The 17,240-nt window shown below is 44.6% G+C and overlaps 1 protein-coding gene across 1 annotated transcript in view; it reads right to left on the bottom strand.

Annotated features, from left to right (window-relative positions):
* URB1 (URB1 ribosome biogenesis homolog) overlaps positions 1-4,550 on the bottom strand; it is a 68,270-nt gene extending 63,720 nt beyond the window's left edge. The window contains exons 1-3 of the mRNA XM_080824333.1: positions 4,314-4,550; positions 1,219-1,358; positions 29-180 (exon numbers count right to left, since the gene is read on the bottom strand). Of these exons, the coding sequence (XP_080680459.1) occupies positions 29-180; positions 1,219-1,358; positions 4,314-4,455 (434 nt within the window). The 5' untranslated portion in view covers positions 4,456-4,550. The remainder of the gene's footprint in view (positions 1-28; positions 181-1,218; positions 1,359-4,313) is intronic.
* Positions 4,551-17,240: the final 12,690 nt, after the last annotated feature.

Here is a 17,240-nt window from a genome sequence, read left to right as displayed (position 1 = left end):
CCAGTCCTGCCATAGCAGGGCAACTTACCTGTAGCCCGAGGCATACAGGGACTCACAGACGAGCTTCATGTGATTGTTCATCAGCTTCTTCACGATGTTGGTCCCCACAACGTGAAAATGGGAAAGGTCGCTTGCTGTCCGCAACAGGATGGCCTCAAAAACCTGGAATATTAGCAGCATCTGCAAAGACAGAATTGAAACGCTTACCAGTCAGTTCCTTTGTTTTTTGCCTCGGTACCTATGTTCCTCTTGTCTTAGCCACAGACACTTTAAAACCTTCAACAGATCCTGAGCCAGAGGGGGGAAGGTGGCAGTTTAGCAGCCGGCTCTGAAGACCCCGGGCTCTGGAATCAGTCTAGCTCCCACTGTCCAGCTAAACAGAGACTTGCTCGCTTACAATTAAGCCAAATGAAATGAAAAGACAAAATTTCTACTCGTGGCCAGGCCTCACCACTTTGGGGATATTCAGGTCTACAGCCTTACAGCAATAACCCTGAGATCGCAACAGGTTCATAAACATCCCGAATTTTGGGGCGCCTGGGTGGCTCAGTGGGTTAAAGCCTCTGCCTTCGGCTCAGGTCATGATCCCAGGTCCTGGGATCGAGCCCCGCATCGGGCTCTCTGCTCAGCAGGGAGCCTGCTTTCTCCTCTCTCTCTCTCTGCCTGCCTTTCTGCCTACTTGTGATCTCTGTCTGTCAAATAAATAAATAAAATCTTAAAAAAAAAAAAATCCCGAATTTTGAACCTCTTTGGAACCAGAAAACCACAGTCAACTCAATATGTGTCTGCAACCACAACACACAGTTTCTATCTATTTCCTCTTTGTTAAAGCAAATCACATCAAGGGGGTACTTGACCCGCTCAGTCGGTACAGCACGCGACTCCAGATCTTGGGGCTGCCAGTTTGAGTCCCACATTGGGTGCAGAGATAACTTAAAAACAAACTATGTCAAAACCAAGTGCATTTAGAGTAAGAATCTATGATCCTTCCTCCTGGTATCATTCACCAATAAGAGGTGAGCGCTTTCCACTAAAATGCTTTATGAAGTCATGATGCAAAACTCAATGTATTCCTACAGCACAGGCACAAAGCACTGTCTTCTCTAGAAAGCTGGTAACGTCCTGGAAATTTCGATCACATCCCTCTCCCTCAAGCTTAACACAATAGTGGCATGAACTTTTTCTCCTCTTCAGCAAGCCAGGTAAGGAATAGCCTACTTCACTTTCAGGTCGCTTCTCCCCACTCAGGAGCTGGAACAGCTCGGCGCACTCAACAGAAATCTTGATGTAGCCTTCCACAACGTCATACACGTCTTCTCGAGGTAGCTTCTTGGCAGCAGCGACAAACGCTTCCAAGGCTGAAATAAGAGTAATGTTCCAATTTAACAAGGACCATCTCCTGAGCAACAATCACAAGCTAGAGGCGGACGTCCAGCAGGAGCATCCAGGCGACTAGAACTGCCACTTACTGGCAGGGAGAACACGACAGCGATGTGGAGACGGGGACAGCGAGGGTTCTGACTCGGCCTTTTCTCTATCCCCAGTGAGGGAACAGGCAACAGCTTTCAAAGGAACTGCTTTAGAACCCAACCCTTCTCGATGCAGTGATCCTCCCTGAAGCTGCCATTGATCGCTTCTGGGCACCCTCTGGGTCTTGACCAATCTAACCCTGAAGCTCTCCTCCCACCCCATGGGGGTAAAATCAGAGAAGAGATAAAGAAAATGTGGTATATCTAGATCTATATGTAGATCTACATACAATGGAATGTTATTCACCCTGGAAAGGGGGGAAATTCTGCCTTTTGCAACACACATATGGACCTTTGAGAGCACTGAGCAAAATATGTTAGAGATAAACAGATACTGGATGTTCTACTTATATGGGGAACCTAAAAGAGCCAAACTCATAGAAAAAGCCAGCAGAAGGGCGCGTAGGTGGCTCAGTCGGTTAAGCATCTGCCTTCAGCTCAAGTCATGGTCCCGGGGTCCTGGGATCAAGCCCTACGCTGGGCTCCTTGCTCAGCGGGATGTTTCTCCCTCTCCCTCTGCCCCTCCCTGTGCTGGTTCTCTCTCCCTCTCTGAAACTGACAAATAAAATCTTAAAAAAAAAAAAAAAAGAAAGAAAAAGAAAAAGAAAAAGAGAGCAGAACGGTGGTTGCCCAGGGCTGAGTCAAAGAGTACAAACTTCCAGCTATCAGATGAGTAAGTTCTAGGGCGCCCAGCTGGCTCAGTAGGTAGAGCATGTGACTTTTCATCTCGGGGTTGTGAGTTTGAGCCCCACATTGGGGGTAGAGTTTACTTAAAAAATAGTAAGATGAGTAAGTTCTGGGGATCTACCGTACAGCATGGCAACTATAATTAACAGTACTGTATCATACACTAGGAAGTTATTCAGAGTGTAGATCTTGAATGCTATAGCACACAAAAAATAGTAGTTATGTGAGGGGATGGAGGTGTTGACTAAGCTTATTGTGGTAATCATTTCACAGTATATGGGTGTCAGCGGCCTACTGTATACCTTAAACTTTCATCAGTTATATCAATAATATCTCAATAAAGCTGGGAAAAGAACAACACAAAAATAACAATGGATGCAAACAAAACCCTGACATCTGTCATTTCCTCTTCCAACAGGAGATCTCAACACAGGAAGTTATGAGAACATATCAACAGGGAAAGAGAATCCAAGACAGAGACCAGATTCAAAGACCAATGCAACACAGCCTCATTCAAGGGATTCACCACCTGTCACCTTCTGACTTCAGTTTTGCCCCATCTTCCAACGACTTCTTCTGTACCCATCTCCTGTCAACATGAGTTTCCATGGGAAACCTATTCAAATGAAGCAACCGAAGGCCATGGAGCTCTCTGAGCAAAACCATGAATATGTACATGAATACAATCTTTTAAATAATTAAGCATGCTCTTTCTTCTGCCACAAAAGTTCCGGTCCCTGTTCCTACCCCATCCTACAACTCCACTGAAAAGCCACTGCCTCTGGGGAGACTTCTTTGATCTCCCAGATTAGGTCTGAGGCCCGAAGACACCAGGTTGGAGGACTGGTACTTAGAAATCTTCCTGTGTGATTTTTTTTTTTTTAAAGATTCTATTTATTGACAGAGAGAGAGAGATCACAAGCAGGCAGAGAGGCAGGCGGGGGGTGGGGGGAAGCAGGCTCCCCGCTGAGCAGACAGCCAGACGAGGGGATTGATCCCAGGACCCCGAGATCACAACCTGAGCTGAAGGCAGGGGCCTAACCCACTGAGCCACCCAGGCGCCCCTTCCTATGTGACTTTGTTGACTGACATCCATCTTCCCTACTGGACTAGTCATATGCTCCATAACAGAAGCACCTGTCTGAATTTTTACTCATCATTTTATCTCTACCTAGCAAATAACAGCCCCTAGTAAATAATGAATAAATAAATGAATGAAATGTATAATTCTGAGCTAAAGCAGGTATCATCTTCATAGCACTGGCTTCCTGTTGCAGACATCAAATGTTTAAAAGCAAAATGTACGGAAGACAAGTTATTAACTGGGGCTATTCTGGCCATCAGCTTAACCTGAGAGACACTCTTACTGTCTTATTCTCACGGAGTACCAGTGTCTCCCCAAACTGGCATATTCAACTGCGCTTTTATTCTCTCCTAACCTACATTACTTCCTAATGGATTACAGGAAGCTGTGAGGAAGGGTCATCACACTTTTCAGAACGCAAAATTACAGAATCGGCTTCATCTTGGTCACTAGTCCAATCCTGGTCAACTGGCAAGTCCTTGTGGGGCTTCAGGCAGTAGCTTTATTACCTGTCATCAGATCAGCGTGAGAGTTGGAGGGTCAAAGCTACTGAAAACAGCGCTGATGGCCGGAGAAGTAGCAAACTGCCTCACTGAGCAGCCCCGAGCTCACAGTTGAGACTCGGTAAGTAGTTTAAGGACCGTTCGTTGTGTGAAGGTGAGTATTTGCTTCCCTGACAACTGCAATAAGAAAAGTTTTAGGGCCTGTTGAGGGATGCTGCCTGGCCACGGGAGGCGCGCAGTCCCGTGGAACTGTCACAACCGAGCAAGGCGGCCCTCTGGCCGTCCCCGACAGCCCAGGGTAAGGAAGAACCCGCAGCGCGCGGCCTTACAGCGGCCCCGGCCCCCCGGGACTCAGGAGGCCCAAGCGCCGCGGCCTCGGTTTTCCCTTGAGGCCCGGCTCTGGCTCGGGACCGAACAGCTACACATGGGAAGGCTGAGCCTGGCACAGGGCCGCGGCCGGGACCCGCCTCGCTCGCACGTGCTCCCCGCCCCGGCTGGCCCCGCACTCACCCGGCTCGGCGCCCTTCGGGTCCCGCAGCTGAGCCTTGAAGCGCACGCCCGTGAGCTCTTCGGAGCGGGCCCGCTTGGCTGCGCCCAAGCGGGGACCCGCGCCGTCCTGGCCGCTGGGGGCCTTCCTCTTGGGGACCCCCATGGCCGAGAGCGCAACGGCGCACCGGGATCCACACACACCGCGACCCGGCAAGGGACCCGCGGAAAACGATGTAGCGCCTCCCGGGGTCCCTGTCCAGACGTGCGCCGGAAGAGGCGGGCCTTACGAGGGGGGCGGTGACAGGGGCGGGAATGCACGGGCCGGGGCTGGCGGAAGGGGCGGGTAGTGGGGCGGGGAGGGGCGGGGCCTGAAGGAAAGCCGGAAGCAGGTTCGCGTAGGGGAGGTGGAGGTGACGCAGGCTCTGAGTCCCCAGTTCTCTCCTGTTGCCGGTCTCCGCCGGGGGCTCGCTTCCTACGACGAGCGGACACCCCATGGCAATCCCATCCGGCCGCGGTGAGGAGGAGCCCTCCAGCCCCCGCAGGCCTTCCGAGGGTTCTCGGCGCGTAGAGAGCCCCGGGGCCCTCCCTTCCCCGAGAGCCCGAGCTCCCGGGCGTCGCGGCTGCCCACTAGGATCAGTTCTTGACCTGACGGCGCCCTGATGCTGCCAGCAGAAAAACTTGCTTGACAAGCAGTGGGATTGGTTGCTTTGCCTATTTGAGGCCCTGCGAGTTGGCCGGGAGGGTGGATGCCCCTGGCTAAATACTAGGCGGTCTTGGGCGGAAGATCCTTCCTCGACCACCCAGGCCGAGGGTCGTGCGGGTGCCCCTAACTCGGACCGCGCCCTGTGTCACAGCCCGAACCAGATGGGTTGTCTGGTGGGGTGCAGCCCCACAATGGCCTCCATCCCAGTCTTCCTCAAATTGATGGGAGGACGTGAACCCTTCTGGCCAAGCAAGTGCGAGGAGACGCTTTACTTCTGGAAAACCCTTCTTGGACAGTACAGTCGCCTCCACATCCAAGTTCCCATCCTTGAAGTGGAGCCGGCAGAGCCAGCCCTACCTAGTCTCCCGGGCTGTCCCCTGCCCCCCGCCCCAGCTGAGAAAGTGATGCAGTGTATGAAAAACTGCTTTGACGGAAAGTCAAGTCCCGTGTTTTGTAAGCTGTCAATGACTTGAGAGCCGCATTAAATGATTTGCAATAAAATAGAGGTTTAAATGAATGAGTAAAAACAGACTGGTCCATTTCTTAATACAATTTCATCAATATTTGGTTATGTGTTTAAATAAATCATGAACCAGCTCCTTAATTGAGTGATTTGGTGATTCCTGGAATTCTCCGTGAGGTTGTCTCCTAGTCTGAGGTAATATCGTCCTGTGTTCTGTAAACACATGTGTAATGAACATCCATTAGTGTGGCCTCTTGCGGCCTGTTGGGATTTAGAGTCTCTAACAAAAAAAGCCCACATGTTGAACCTGAACCTCAGACCCCGCAAGGTGAGGGCACCCGTGGAAATGCCTGTGTTGTGGGCAAGTCAGATGGAGTCCGAATGGCAGATTTAAGCTGATGTGGCGGTATTAAGAGACAAAGATATGCTCAAAATTCAAGCTGTAAAGGGCAACACTCTAATCAGTAGAGAGAGACTTAACTCTTAATTGTCTGCACTGGTGCTCTTCTGTGGTTAATTGCCAACCACCAACTTTGTTTGCAACCAGGGTGACCCCAAAGAGGCAGCAGGGAAAGAGATGAAACAATCAGAAGCCCTATAATTAGTTTCTGCCTGTGTGACCTTGGGCAAATCATCATCTCTCTTTACAAAGACTTAGAGAGGGTGAGGGAACGTGCCAGTATTACCCAGCTAATAAGTGTTGGAAACACTCATACAGTTTATCCTAACTCCAGTTACTGTCCTCAGTTTAAAAGCCAAAAAAAAAAAAAAAAGGTTGTCCCAGCCCAATCCAGCCTTATCCAGAGATATGCCTGGTGAGGCATAGCTCAGGAACATGACTAGATGCTTCAGACCAGCCTGATGCTGGGAATTATTGACACCAGTTAGCTAACCCCACTCGTTCAGATATCAGGCTTATCGAACAACCTCCAGGTAGTGACATGGCTTTCTATATTAGAGGCCTGCATGGAGGGAAAGGGCATGACTTGCCCCAAAGAACATTCTAGTCTACTGATGATAAACACCGCTGTTTTCATGATGTACCAGGCTGGTATCCACTCAGAAGTCTTTGCATTTGCTGTTTTCCCTAAAACTCTGCCCGGACCTCACATGACTCATACCTTCATTTCATGTGGGCTCTTCCTATCCATGTCTCCCCTTCTTCTTATCCTCTTCTATCATCCTTTATTGCCTTTAATACCAGCGGTGGTCTTAGATATTCACTTGTTTGTCAAGCTCCTTTATTAAAATGTACACTCAAAACAAAGTTCTGTGTGCTACTCTCACTACCTAGAACACAAGGTTCAATAAATATTTATTGAATAAGTAAATGTCTTGGTTAATGTCAGCCTATTCTAAAAGTTTGTCTCTTGGATCAAAAAGCCTCAGGATGCAGGATTTTGAGTCTACAACCTTGTGAACTGGCCCCTGGACTGTAGTGAATTAGCCAAGGGAAGTGTCCAACCTCTAACAGCCAACCAATTCATCTCTAGTCACAACACTTCTTACTCACAACTGGTGTGTGTGTGTGTGTGTGTGTGTGTGTGTGTGTGTGTCTTCTATTTCAGTCTTAGAAGTTTAATTCCAAATTCTGAAAAGGGATAAAAGGAGAAACTGAATCAGAGCCCCTATCAAGTTCATATTAAAGCATGTTTATTGCAGACACTCAGAAGGTGAGAGGTAGACATTGCTGTACACAAGAAAAAGTTATCAAGATGGCTTACCCTGTATTATTTCATCTGGATAAAAGCTTGCTAATGCATTCACGTAGAGAGGAGAGATATGGAATTTCTTCATTCTAATGCAAGTTTTTCTCTCTTTGGTGATGAATGTTTTAGTGCAGCCCTTAATTGAGATCAAGACAGTTCCATCATCAGCTTCCTTAGCAGTGAACAAAATAGAAGTATTTTTTTAAAGACAGTCACTTTGACTCAGGTGAAGGACACTGTGTATATAAGCTAGAAAAGATAAGCAAACCTACAATTTCTCAGTTCAAGTCAACAAAACACCAATATCCACCAATATTTGCTGTGTGCTTTGCATGATACAACCAGCTGTAATAGATTGAAAAAAAAAGGGTAACACAGTATACCTACCCCCAAGGGACTTAAAGTATCACTGAGAACATGACCTATCTGGCAAATTCAACAGCAATAAAGAATTCAGCCATGAGCCCAAGGTGATATGTTCAAGGGCCTTCTGCTAATTGCAAATGAATTTATTTGACAAATAAACACGTCACATTAATATGATCCAGGTTAGATCCCTGGGGGCTTCTTACTGAAATGACAATAAAGCAAAGAAGAAAACAGGAGCATAAAATTTGCCTTCTTTTCTTCTCTAAAGCAAAACTGAAGAAAAGTAGAAGATGTTGCCCTCTTGTCCAATATAGTATAAATGAGCTGTAAGTGCGAGGCTCGTCTTGATAAAAAACTGAGGTAGATGAAGCTTGTCCTCTTGAATCCCCCAAGTCCCATCTCTGCTTGCCCGCTTCCCCATGCCTGCATGCCCAGCACCTTCTTGCTGCCCCCATCTTCCCAAAGCCCCCGCTGCAGCAGCTCTCCCAGAGGTCACCTCCTTGGAAAACGCCCCTCCGTAGTATTCCTTTTTGCGGTTCCCTCCCTGTGCTAGTCCACCTTCATCCCCGTCCTTCCCCCATAACCTCTTCCCTTGCAAAAGTATCTCTAGCCAGCCACCAGAAAACAGAGAAATCTGATACATTCACTATTAGAAGTGGGAGAATAATAGCGATTTGTAGCCAACTTGTGAAAATATTTTTATACTTTAAAAGAGGACACCTGGAGATCACAACCCCCAAAATGAATTTCTAGTAGTTGCGACATTGAACGGGAATGGGAGCGGGGGTGGTGGGACGTGAAGACGGCAGGACGAGAGGAGCTTCTGAACATGGTGCGTGAATCTGCGTGTGAACTCCAGCCGTTATCCCATATGTCACATTTTATAATTGGGGGACATGACTCAGTTTTTAAAAATAGACTTCCAAACCCATTTAGGAAGGATGCACTGATTCTACCAGGACAATACATACAAGAGTCTAGTCCTCAATAAATATGTTAGTGACAATGGTCTTAGACCAGACCACTCAAAGTACTAGGTTATTGAATTGACAGCCCTATTCTTTGAACTGCAAAATGTAGCAGAATTCATATCCAATTTAGATAGTAAAATATCAAATGATAAATTTTAAAGATATGGAGACCAGCCTAGCATCTTATCATTACACAGAAATGTGAGAAAATATAGAAAATTTGAATAACAATGCACTCAAATTGATAGGTAGTAATAGAACTTTATACTTACAGAGAATATGTGTTCTTTTGAAGTAATATGAAAGTCATAAAAATTGACCACATTCTAGGCCAAAAAGGAGGTCCCAATAAACTAAAAAAACAAAAAACAAAACAAACAAACAAAAAAAACCAAAAACATTTACAGACCATGTCTGAACACCAAGCAATAAAATTTAACCTTGATAATAAGAAGATAGATTTTTTTTTTTAAGATTTTATTTATTTGACAGACGGAGATCACAAGTAGGCAGAGAGGCAGGCAGAGAGAGAGAGAGGAGGAAGCAGGCCCCTCACTGAGCAGAGAGCCCGACGCGGGGCTCAATCCCAGGACCTGGGATCATGACCTGAGCCGAAGGCAGAGGCCCCAACCCACTGAGCCACCCAGGCGCCCCCGAGGATAGATTTTTTAAAACCCCAAAAGGCTGGGGGTGTGGGGGGGAGCTTTTACTAAGTAATCCTTGGGAAGCATATGGGAAGTTATGAAAGATTTGGAATGTAGCAAAATGAACACTTTATATATGAAAGTCTGAGGGGCATAGTGCTAGAAGGAAAATTTATAGCTTAAAATACTTTTATCAGAAATCAAGAACAATTGAAAACAAATGAGCTAATAATTAATAATGCATGTTCAGATCAAGAACCGGAAAAAGTAGAACAGAAACAAGCCAAAGAAATAAGAAGGGAAAAGAAGCAAAAACAAGGAGGGAAACTGATTACAAAGAGAATGAAAAAACAACAGTAACAACAACAGCTGAATAATATCCAGACTCCAAAAGCTGTTTGTTCTTGTTTTTTTTTTCTTTTAAGATTTTATCTATCTATTTATTTATTTGACAGACAGAGATCACAAGGAGGCAGAGAGGCAGGCAGAGAGAGAGGGGGAAGCAGGCTCCCTGCTGAGCTCAATCCCAGGACCCTGGGACCAGGGCCTGAGCGGAAGGCAGAGGCTTTAACCCACTGAGCCATCCAGGCACGCAGGTGCCCCTGTTCTTGTTTTTCAGGTTAAGTAAACAAACCCATGGCAGGATTTTAAATAATAAAAAAAATTATAAACAACTATTCTCAAAAACTTTCAAAACAAAAAGGAACAGATATATTTCTGGAAAAGGGCAAAAATACCAAAATTGGCACAAAAGGCACCAGAAAGTTTCAATAGAATTAATTAAACTAAATTAAATGACATTAAATAAAGGAAAATTATATTAAATAAAATGAATAAATAAAAGAATCAAATTAAATTAAATGACATTGAATAAAATCACATGATAATCTAATTTTTCTCAAGGTACAGATGATTTTTCAGGTAAATGGTAGCAATATTTTAGGAAACAGATAATCTCTATTTTACTCAGTTTGGTCCATAAAACAAGAGAGAAGGAAAGCATCCTAACATCTTGTATGAGGCTAATACAACTTAAATGCAAAACTAGCTAAAGATAATACAAAGTAAGAAAATGATGGGGTTATTTCACTTAGGGACATAAACGTGTGTAAATAAAATATTAGCTAACCTGAACCAACCCTATCCTTAAAAAACAAAAAATACAAGGATGGCTTAATATCAAGTCTATGCCATTTACCACATTAATGGATTAAAGCAGAAAAGCCAATTATTATCTCAATAGATGGAAAAAACATTCGAGGGGTGCCTGGGTGGCTCAGTTGGTTAGGCATCTACCTTCGGCTCAGGTCATGATCCTGGGGTCCTGAGATTGAGCCCTGTGTCAGGCTCCCCAATCATCGAGGAGACTGCTTCTCCCTCTCCCTCTTTCCCTACCTCCCACTTCCCACTTGTGTTCTCTCTCTCTCTGAAATAACGAAATAAAATCTTTTAAAAAATACATTTGAAAAAAATCTCTATGATTTTTAAAATCCCCATAAAACTAGGAATAGAAAAATCTTCCTTAACTTGATAATGACTGTATGTACAATAAGCCTGCAGCAACCATCATGTGTAATAGAAAAACTGTTGGTGCACTTGAACTGTGACGGAGAACAATAGAAAAGACAGGGATGCCCATTATCTGTGCTGCTATCTATTACTAAAGGTCTTGGGTAATGAGATGAGGTAAGAACAACAACAACAAAAAATATGAAAGAATTAACAGAGATAAAACTGTCATCTACTTAGAAAATTCAACAGAAACACTAACTAGAGTTGCACAAGGTTGTCAGAAGTGAGATCAAATTACCACCTCAATGTCATCACCTCTATTTTAGCAATAGCTAGTTTAAAAATATAGTAGATGAATCACTAAACTCTACCTCTGAAACTAATAAGACACTACATATGAATTAATTGAATTTAAATGACAAATAAATAAAAATAAATAAAAATGCTCTCTTATAAAAAAAAAACTAGTAGGAAACAGGACACCATTCACAAAGAGGGTGAAAACCACGGAATTATCTCAGAATTAAACTAAAAAATACTGTACAGCATGGTTAAGGAGAACACTGTGAAAGACTTTCTAACTGAATAAAGAGCCATATTATGTTTCTAGAAGAATGTCTTCACGTTTGTAAATCTTTAACTCATCCTAAATCAAGCTATAAAACCTCTGCCATTTCAATCAAAATTAAGAAACTCAAAAAATCCTGATAACTTTGTATGGAAAAATAAAAGTCTGTGAATGATTAAGTCGAAAAGAATAATGGGGCCTTCCTTATCATGCACGAAGACATATTCAAGGTTTTAATAATCAAATTACACTGGTAATGGTAAAAGACAAGACAAATAGTGCAGGGGAATAGAACACAGACTCAAAACAGAGCCATGTCATGGCAGTATGGGTTAACAACTCCCAAAATGCTTTGTGTGTATCCTGGGGTTGAACAAATAAGTAAATGGATGGGGGATAATGCGGGCCAGGCTTCCCACCATCAGAGAGGAAAGTTACATACAACCAGGAAGGCTGGGGTAGAAAGAACCCCGTGGGACTGGATTGGAATTAGAGACATCAGTATGATCTCATGGTTAGCTGAGTATAAGCAGAGATGGATAGATACAGAAGTACATGAACACGTGTATTCTGCTTGGTTGGTTGACACATACGCATACATTTCTTAGCTCTGTTCACTGATGGGACCTAAAAGTAGGGACACTCCGGTAGTAATTACCACACCTGGTGCCCACATCTTGGTTTTTGTTTTTGTTTTTGTTTTAAAGATTTTATTTATTTTTGTGAGAGAGAGAGAGAGAGAGAGCGCGCATGTGCACATGCACGCGCATGAGGGGGAGGGGCAGAGGGAGAAGCAGATACCTTTCACCCCCTACCCCAACCTTGAGCAGGGAGCCTGACATGGAACTGGATTCCAGGACTCCAGGATCACGACCTGAGCCAAAGGCAGATGCTTAACTGACTGAGGTACCCAGGGGCCCCTGATCTTGGTTTTTAATATCATTAGCAAATAAAAGGAACCAGGACTCCCTAGAGAAGTGGCTGATTCTATGGCTGGGAGAGAGCGCACATGAAATGAGCCTGGAGCATCTCATAGCATCATAAAGTACAAAACACGGGAGGAAAAAATGGGGGGGATGTGGAGGGAGAGAGGAATAAGTCAAAGGGACACAGGAACCAACCTGAAAAATTCCCACTGGAATAATCTGAGTGACAAAATAATGAAAATAGTATTAGATTATCATCTACAGTATAAAACAAATATACCTGTCTATACTGATCTAAAAAATGATTGCATAAATAAATGGGGGAGAAAACCTTCCTTACAAAGTAAGTTTCCTTATAAATCCTTCTTACAAAAATAATCCAAATAATATATGTAGGTATTCCCCGCTCCAAGAAATGGAGCTTAACTCATATACACACACCCCCACCAGTGGAGACTTAGTGAATAACTTCCAAAGATTAGATTAGAGGGAAATTGGTGAGTCATAGTGGAGAAACATGGCCAACACTACCTTAACTGAGTGGTCGAGGTTAACATCACCAGTGATAAGTTCCATTGCTATCATGTACCCTTGATGTGATAAATGAGAAGGACATCACCTTTGCAGTATCCTTTCCCAAACCCTTAAGCTCAGCCCAATCACATGAAAGATTTCAGACAAATCCAAATTGAAGAACAGTCTAAAAAAATACATCACCTGTACCTTAAAACTGTCAAGGTCACGACAAACAAAGAAAGACTTGGAAACTGTCACAGATCAGTTAAGACCGGAGAGACATGACAACACAATGCACTTTGATACGCTGGACTGGATCCTGGAACAGAAAAAGGACCTCAAGGGAAAAGCTGGTGAACCGTAAATCCAGTCTGGGCTTTACTTAGTAACAGTGTACCAATGAGGTTTCTTAGTTTTAACAAATGTACCATATAAGCATGCAAAGTACAGATATTACAGGAAACTGGGTGACAATGTACAGAATCCCTCTCTTTTTGACTTTTCTGTAAGTCTGGAATATTCCATCCCAAAAAGTTTATTTGAAACGAAGACCTCTGCCTATTTAGCAACTTGACGCACAAGAAACATGGCACCACTATTTTGCGATGGGTTTGCCATTAGGACACAGGTGTTGTGAAAACCACTGCTGAAGCTAAGCCAGATGGGAAAGGAAAGGTTCCCATCAACACCATCATCACTGGACACGTAGATCAGGCAAGTCCGCCCTACCGGTCATCTGATCGACACATGAGTTAGGATCGACAAGAGAAGCATTGAAGAATTAAAGAGAGGCTTCTGAGATGGGAAAGGAGCCCTTCAAGGATGCCTGGGGCTTGGGTATGCTGAAAGTTGAACAATAAGCTGGTATCAACATTGATATCTCTCCATGGAAACTGGAGACCAGCAAGTATTACGTGACCAGCATTGATGCCCCAGGACATGGAGACTTTATCAAAAATGTGATCACAGCACCTTTCAAGCTGACTGTACTGTCCTAATTGTTGCTGCTGGTGTCGGTGACTTTGAAGCAGGTGTCTCCAAGAATGGGCAGACCCATGAGAATGCCCTCTGTCTTGCACACTGGGCATGAAACAACTAATTACTGATATTAACAAGAGGAATTTCTTCAGCCAGAAGAGGTATGTGGAAATCGTTAAGGAAGTCAACACCTCCTTTTTGAAAAGTTGGCTACAACCCCGACACAGTAGCATTTTGTGCCAATTTCTGGTTGGAATGGTGACAACATGCTGGAGCCAAGTGCTAACATGCCTTGGTTCAAGGGATGGAAAGTCACCCATAAAGATGGCAATGCCAGTGGGACCATGCTACGTGAAAATCCGCATGACATTCTGCCACAACTCATTCAATTGGCAAGCCCTCTGGTCTGGCCCTCTAAGACATCCACAAAATTAGAGGTATTGGTGCTCTCCCTGTGGGCCAAGTGGAGTCTGGTGTTCTCAGACCTGGCGTGATGGTCACCTTTGCTCCAGTGAACATTATAACTGAAGTCAAGTGTGTTGAAATGTACCATGAATTCTTGAGAGACTCTCCAGCTTTTCCTGGGGAAAACGAGGACTTCAATGCCAAGAATGCCCCTGTCAAAAATGTTCATTATGGGTGGCGCCTGGGTGGCTCAGTGGGTTAAGCCCAGGGTCCTGGGATTGAGCCCCGCATCAGGCTCCCTGCTGAGCAGAGAACCTGCTTCCCCCCTCTCTGCCTGCCTCTCTGCCCACTTGTGATCTCTCTCTCTCTCTGTCAAATAAAAGTCTTTAAAAAAAAATGTTCATTATAGCAACCTGTCTGGTGAAAGCAAAAATGACCCACCAAGGCAAGCAGCTGGTTGCATGGTTCAGGTGATTATCTCGAACCATCCAGACCAAATCAGTGCTGGCTGTGCACCTATGCTGGATTCTCACACAGCTCACACTGCTTGCAAGTGTGCTGGGCTGAAAGAGATTGATTGCTGTTGGAGTGGGTGGGGGGCAGGCGGGGCGGGAAGCTGGAAGATGGCCCCACTATCTCAAAATCTGGTGATGCAGCCATTGTTGATATAGTTGCTGACAACCCCACGTGTGTTGAGCATTTCTCTGACTATCCTCCTCTGTGTTATTTTGCTGTTCCTGACACAAGACAGAGAGTTGTTGTGGGTGTCATAGGAGCAGTGGCCAAGAAAGCTACAGGAACTGGTAAGGTCACCAAGTCTGCCCAGAACACTCGGGAGGCTAAATAAATATTATCCCGAATACTTAGACAGCGCTGCCCCACCCCTGCCCTAATCAGTGGTGGAAGAATGGTCTCAATTAGCCATTTAAATTTAATTGTAGAAGACTGCTTAGTGATAATAATGTACCATAAAACCTCCAGAAGGAAGGGAGAATGTTTGGTGGACCGTGTGTGTGTGTGTGTGTGTGTGTGTGTGTGTGTGTGTGTGTGTGTGTATGAGAGGCAGAAAGAGAGAGTGGGAGGAGAGGGAGTTTTAAGTAGTTTTTACAATCACTACTTTTTTTTTTTTTTTTTTTTTTAAGATTTCATCTATTTGCTTGACAGAGAGAGAGAAAGAGAGCACAAGTAGGCGGAGTGGCAGGCAGAGGGAGAGGGAGAAGCAGGCTCCCCGCTGGGCAGGGAGCCTGATGCTGGGATCATGACTTGAGCCAAAGGCAGACACTTAACCAACTGAGTCACGCACGCACCCCTAGAATCAGTACTCTTTAATGGAAACAACTGGACCAAATATCTGTCACAGAATAAGGGGCACCAAAAACCCAAAGGAAAAAGATGGTGCGGTAGATTGCAGAATATGGCCACAAATCCCTCCCGGCCCTGGTACGTATGCCCTTAGCAATGGGACTTTGTGCTTCCTCCCTCAGGAGGTAGAGAAATTTTTTCACATGCCCAGAAGCCTTCTGGATTTTGAGGTCTCCCAGCAGCTCAGTGCTGCAACACTGTCATCTTCTCCTCCACTCACATCCCCTCTCAGAGCATCCCTGGCTTGCTGGTTTAAATTGTGACAATGTTGCACATCTGCATTATTTCCTTTACTGTCATTGGTCTTTATGTTTCAGTTTACCTCTTTGTGCATTCGTTAACATTGAATTACATCCCCATTACCATTTTAGGATGTAATGGCATTCCCATTCCAGGATCATTAATTTCCGACCTAACTGTATTTTCAGAGGGGCTTGTTTTGGGCAAATCACCCAGAGTGCAGGAAGACGGATAGAATGGCAGGCAAGTGGCCGTGAGTGCTCTGAAGATACCTATAGTAGGTCATGGTGATTGGCGTGGACAGAGAAGGGCAGACGCTGAAAGATTAAGGAGAAAAGCCATGACAACCCATGAAGAAAGAACATTCCTGGTAGGAGCTACAGAAAATGCAAAGGCCCTGAGGCGGGAGGGTGATCAGAGAGCTCCAGAAACAGCACAGGGGCTGGTGTGCGTGCAGTCAAGTTCAGCTGGAGAGTCAGGTGGGGGAACCATTCACGGAGCCCTTGAACTAACAAGGTGAGGTCTTCACTGTATTTGAAGTGTCTGGGTTTACGGTTCCCAAACTGGGGTTCCAAAGAACTGAGAATGCCACAGGAGACTCACGAGTTGGAATATTTTTATAAGGTAAAGGAAATACAGCAATTCCTGACATCTGTTGCAAACTACTAACTCAAGGTAGCTCATGGTTTCAACATCAGGCTGTATTGCTTGTTTCCAAAATTCCTCAGAGACTTTGGCTTTCCCTAAACCCCTCCCAACTTGCAAGTATATCACGGGCCACTCCTCATGACCCCAGTGCAGCTCTTTCTGCCCACAGGTCCTGTCCCCGTGCTTTCATAAAACCATCTTTTTGCACCAAAGACGTCTCAAGAATTCTTCCTGGCTGTTGGCTTCAAACCCTAACATCTTTCCTACACCAGTTACATAAGAATACGTTAAAAATACTTCCTTTCAATAAACACGTATTGTCTCCCAAACAATAAATTGTTGGAGCATAAATACTTTTTATTAAGTTTGGCTCTAGCTACTTAATCAACAGAGCAGTTCAGGTTTTTGTTCTTGTTTTTGTTTTGACATAGAGGTTCTGTGAAAAACCAACGAGGCATTAAGGGCACCATGAGCCAAGTTCTGCAACCTCTACTCTGTGTCCTTAATCGGAACTCACTTTTGTTGATTCTTCATTCCTAACAACGGACTTTGAATTTTTTTTTTTCCTTTTGGTACACTCTTTTTTTTTTTTTTTTCCTTTTGGTACACTCTTTCTTGGGAATGACCATTTAAATTAAAAAAAATTTTTTTGGCATACACCTGTATTCATAGCAGCATTGTTCGCCATAGCCAAGAGATGACCCAAGTGTCCATGGATTGATGACGGGATAAACAAAATGTGATATATCCATACGATGGAATATCGTTCAACATCAGAAAGGAGGGACATTCTGACACCTGCTACAGCATAGCTGAATGTTGAGGACACTATCCTAAGTGAAATAAGCCAGTTACAAAAGGACAAATACTGGTTGATACCGAGCGTCGACAAAGTCATAGACACAGAAAGTAGAATGATGGTTGCCGGGGACGG

This window comes from Martes martes (assembly GCF_963455335.1).
Source record: "Martes martes genome assembly, chromosome: 1".
NCBI classification, from domain to species: Eukaryota; Metazoa; Chordata; class Mammalia; order Carnivora; family Mustelidae; genus Martes; species Martes martes.
Note: the sequence above shows the minus strand (reverse complement) of the source record. Positions and strands in the feature narration are given on the sequence as shown.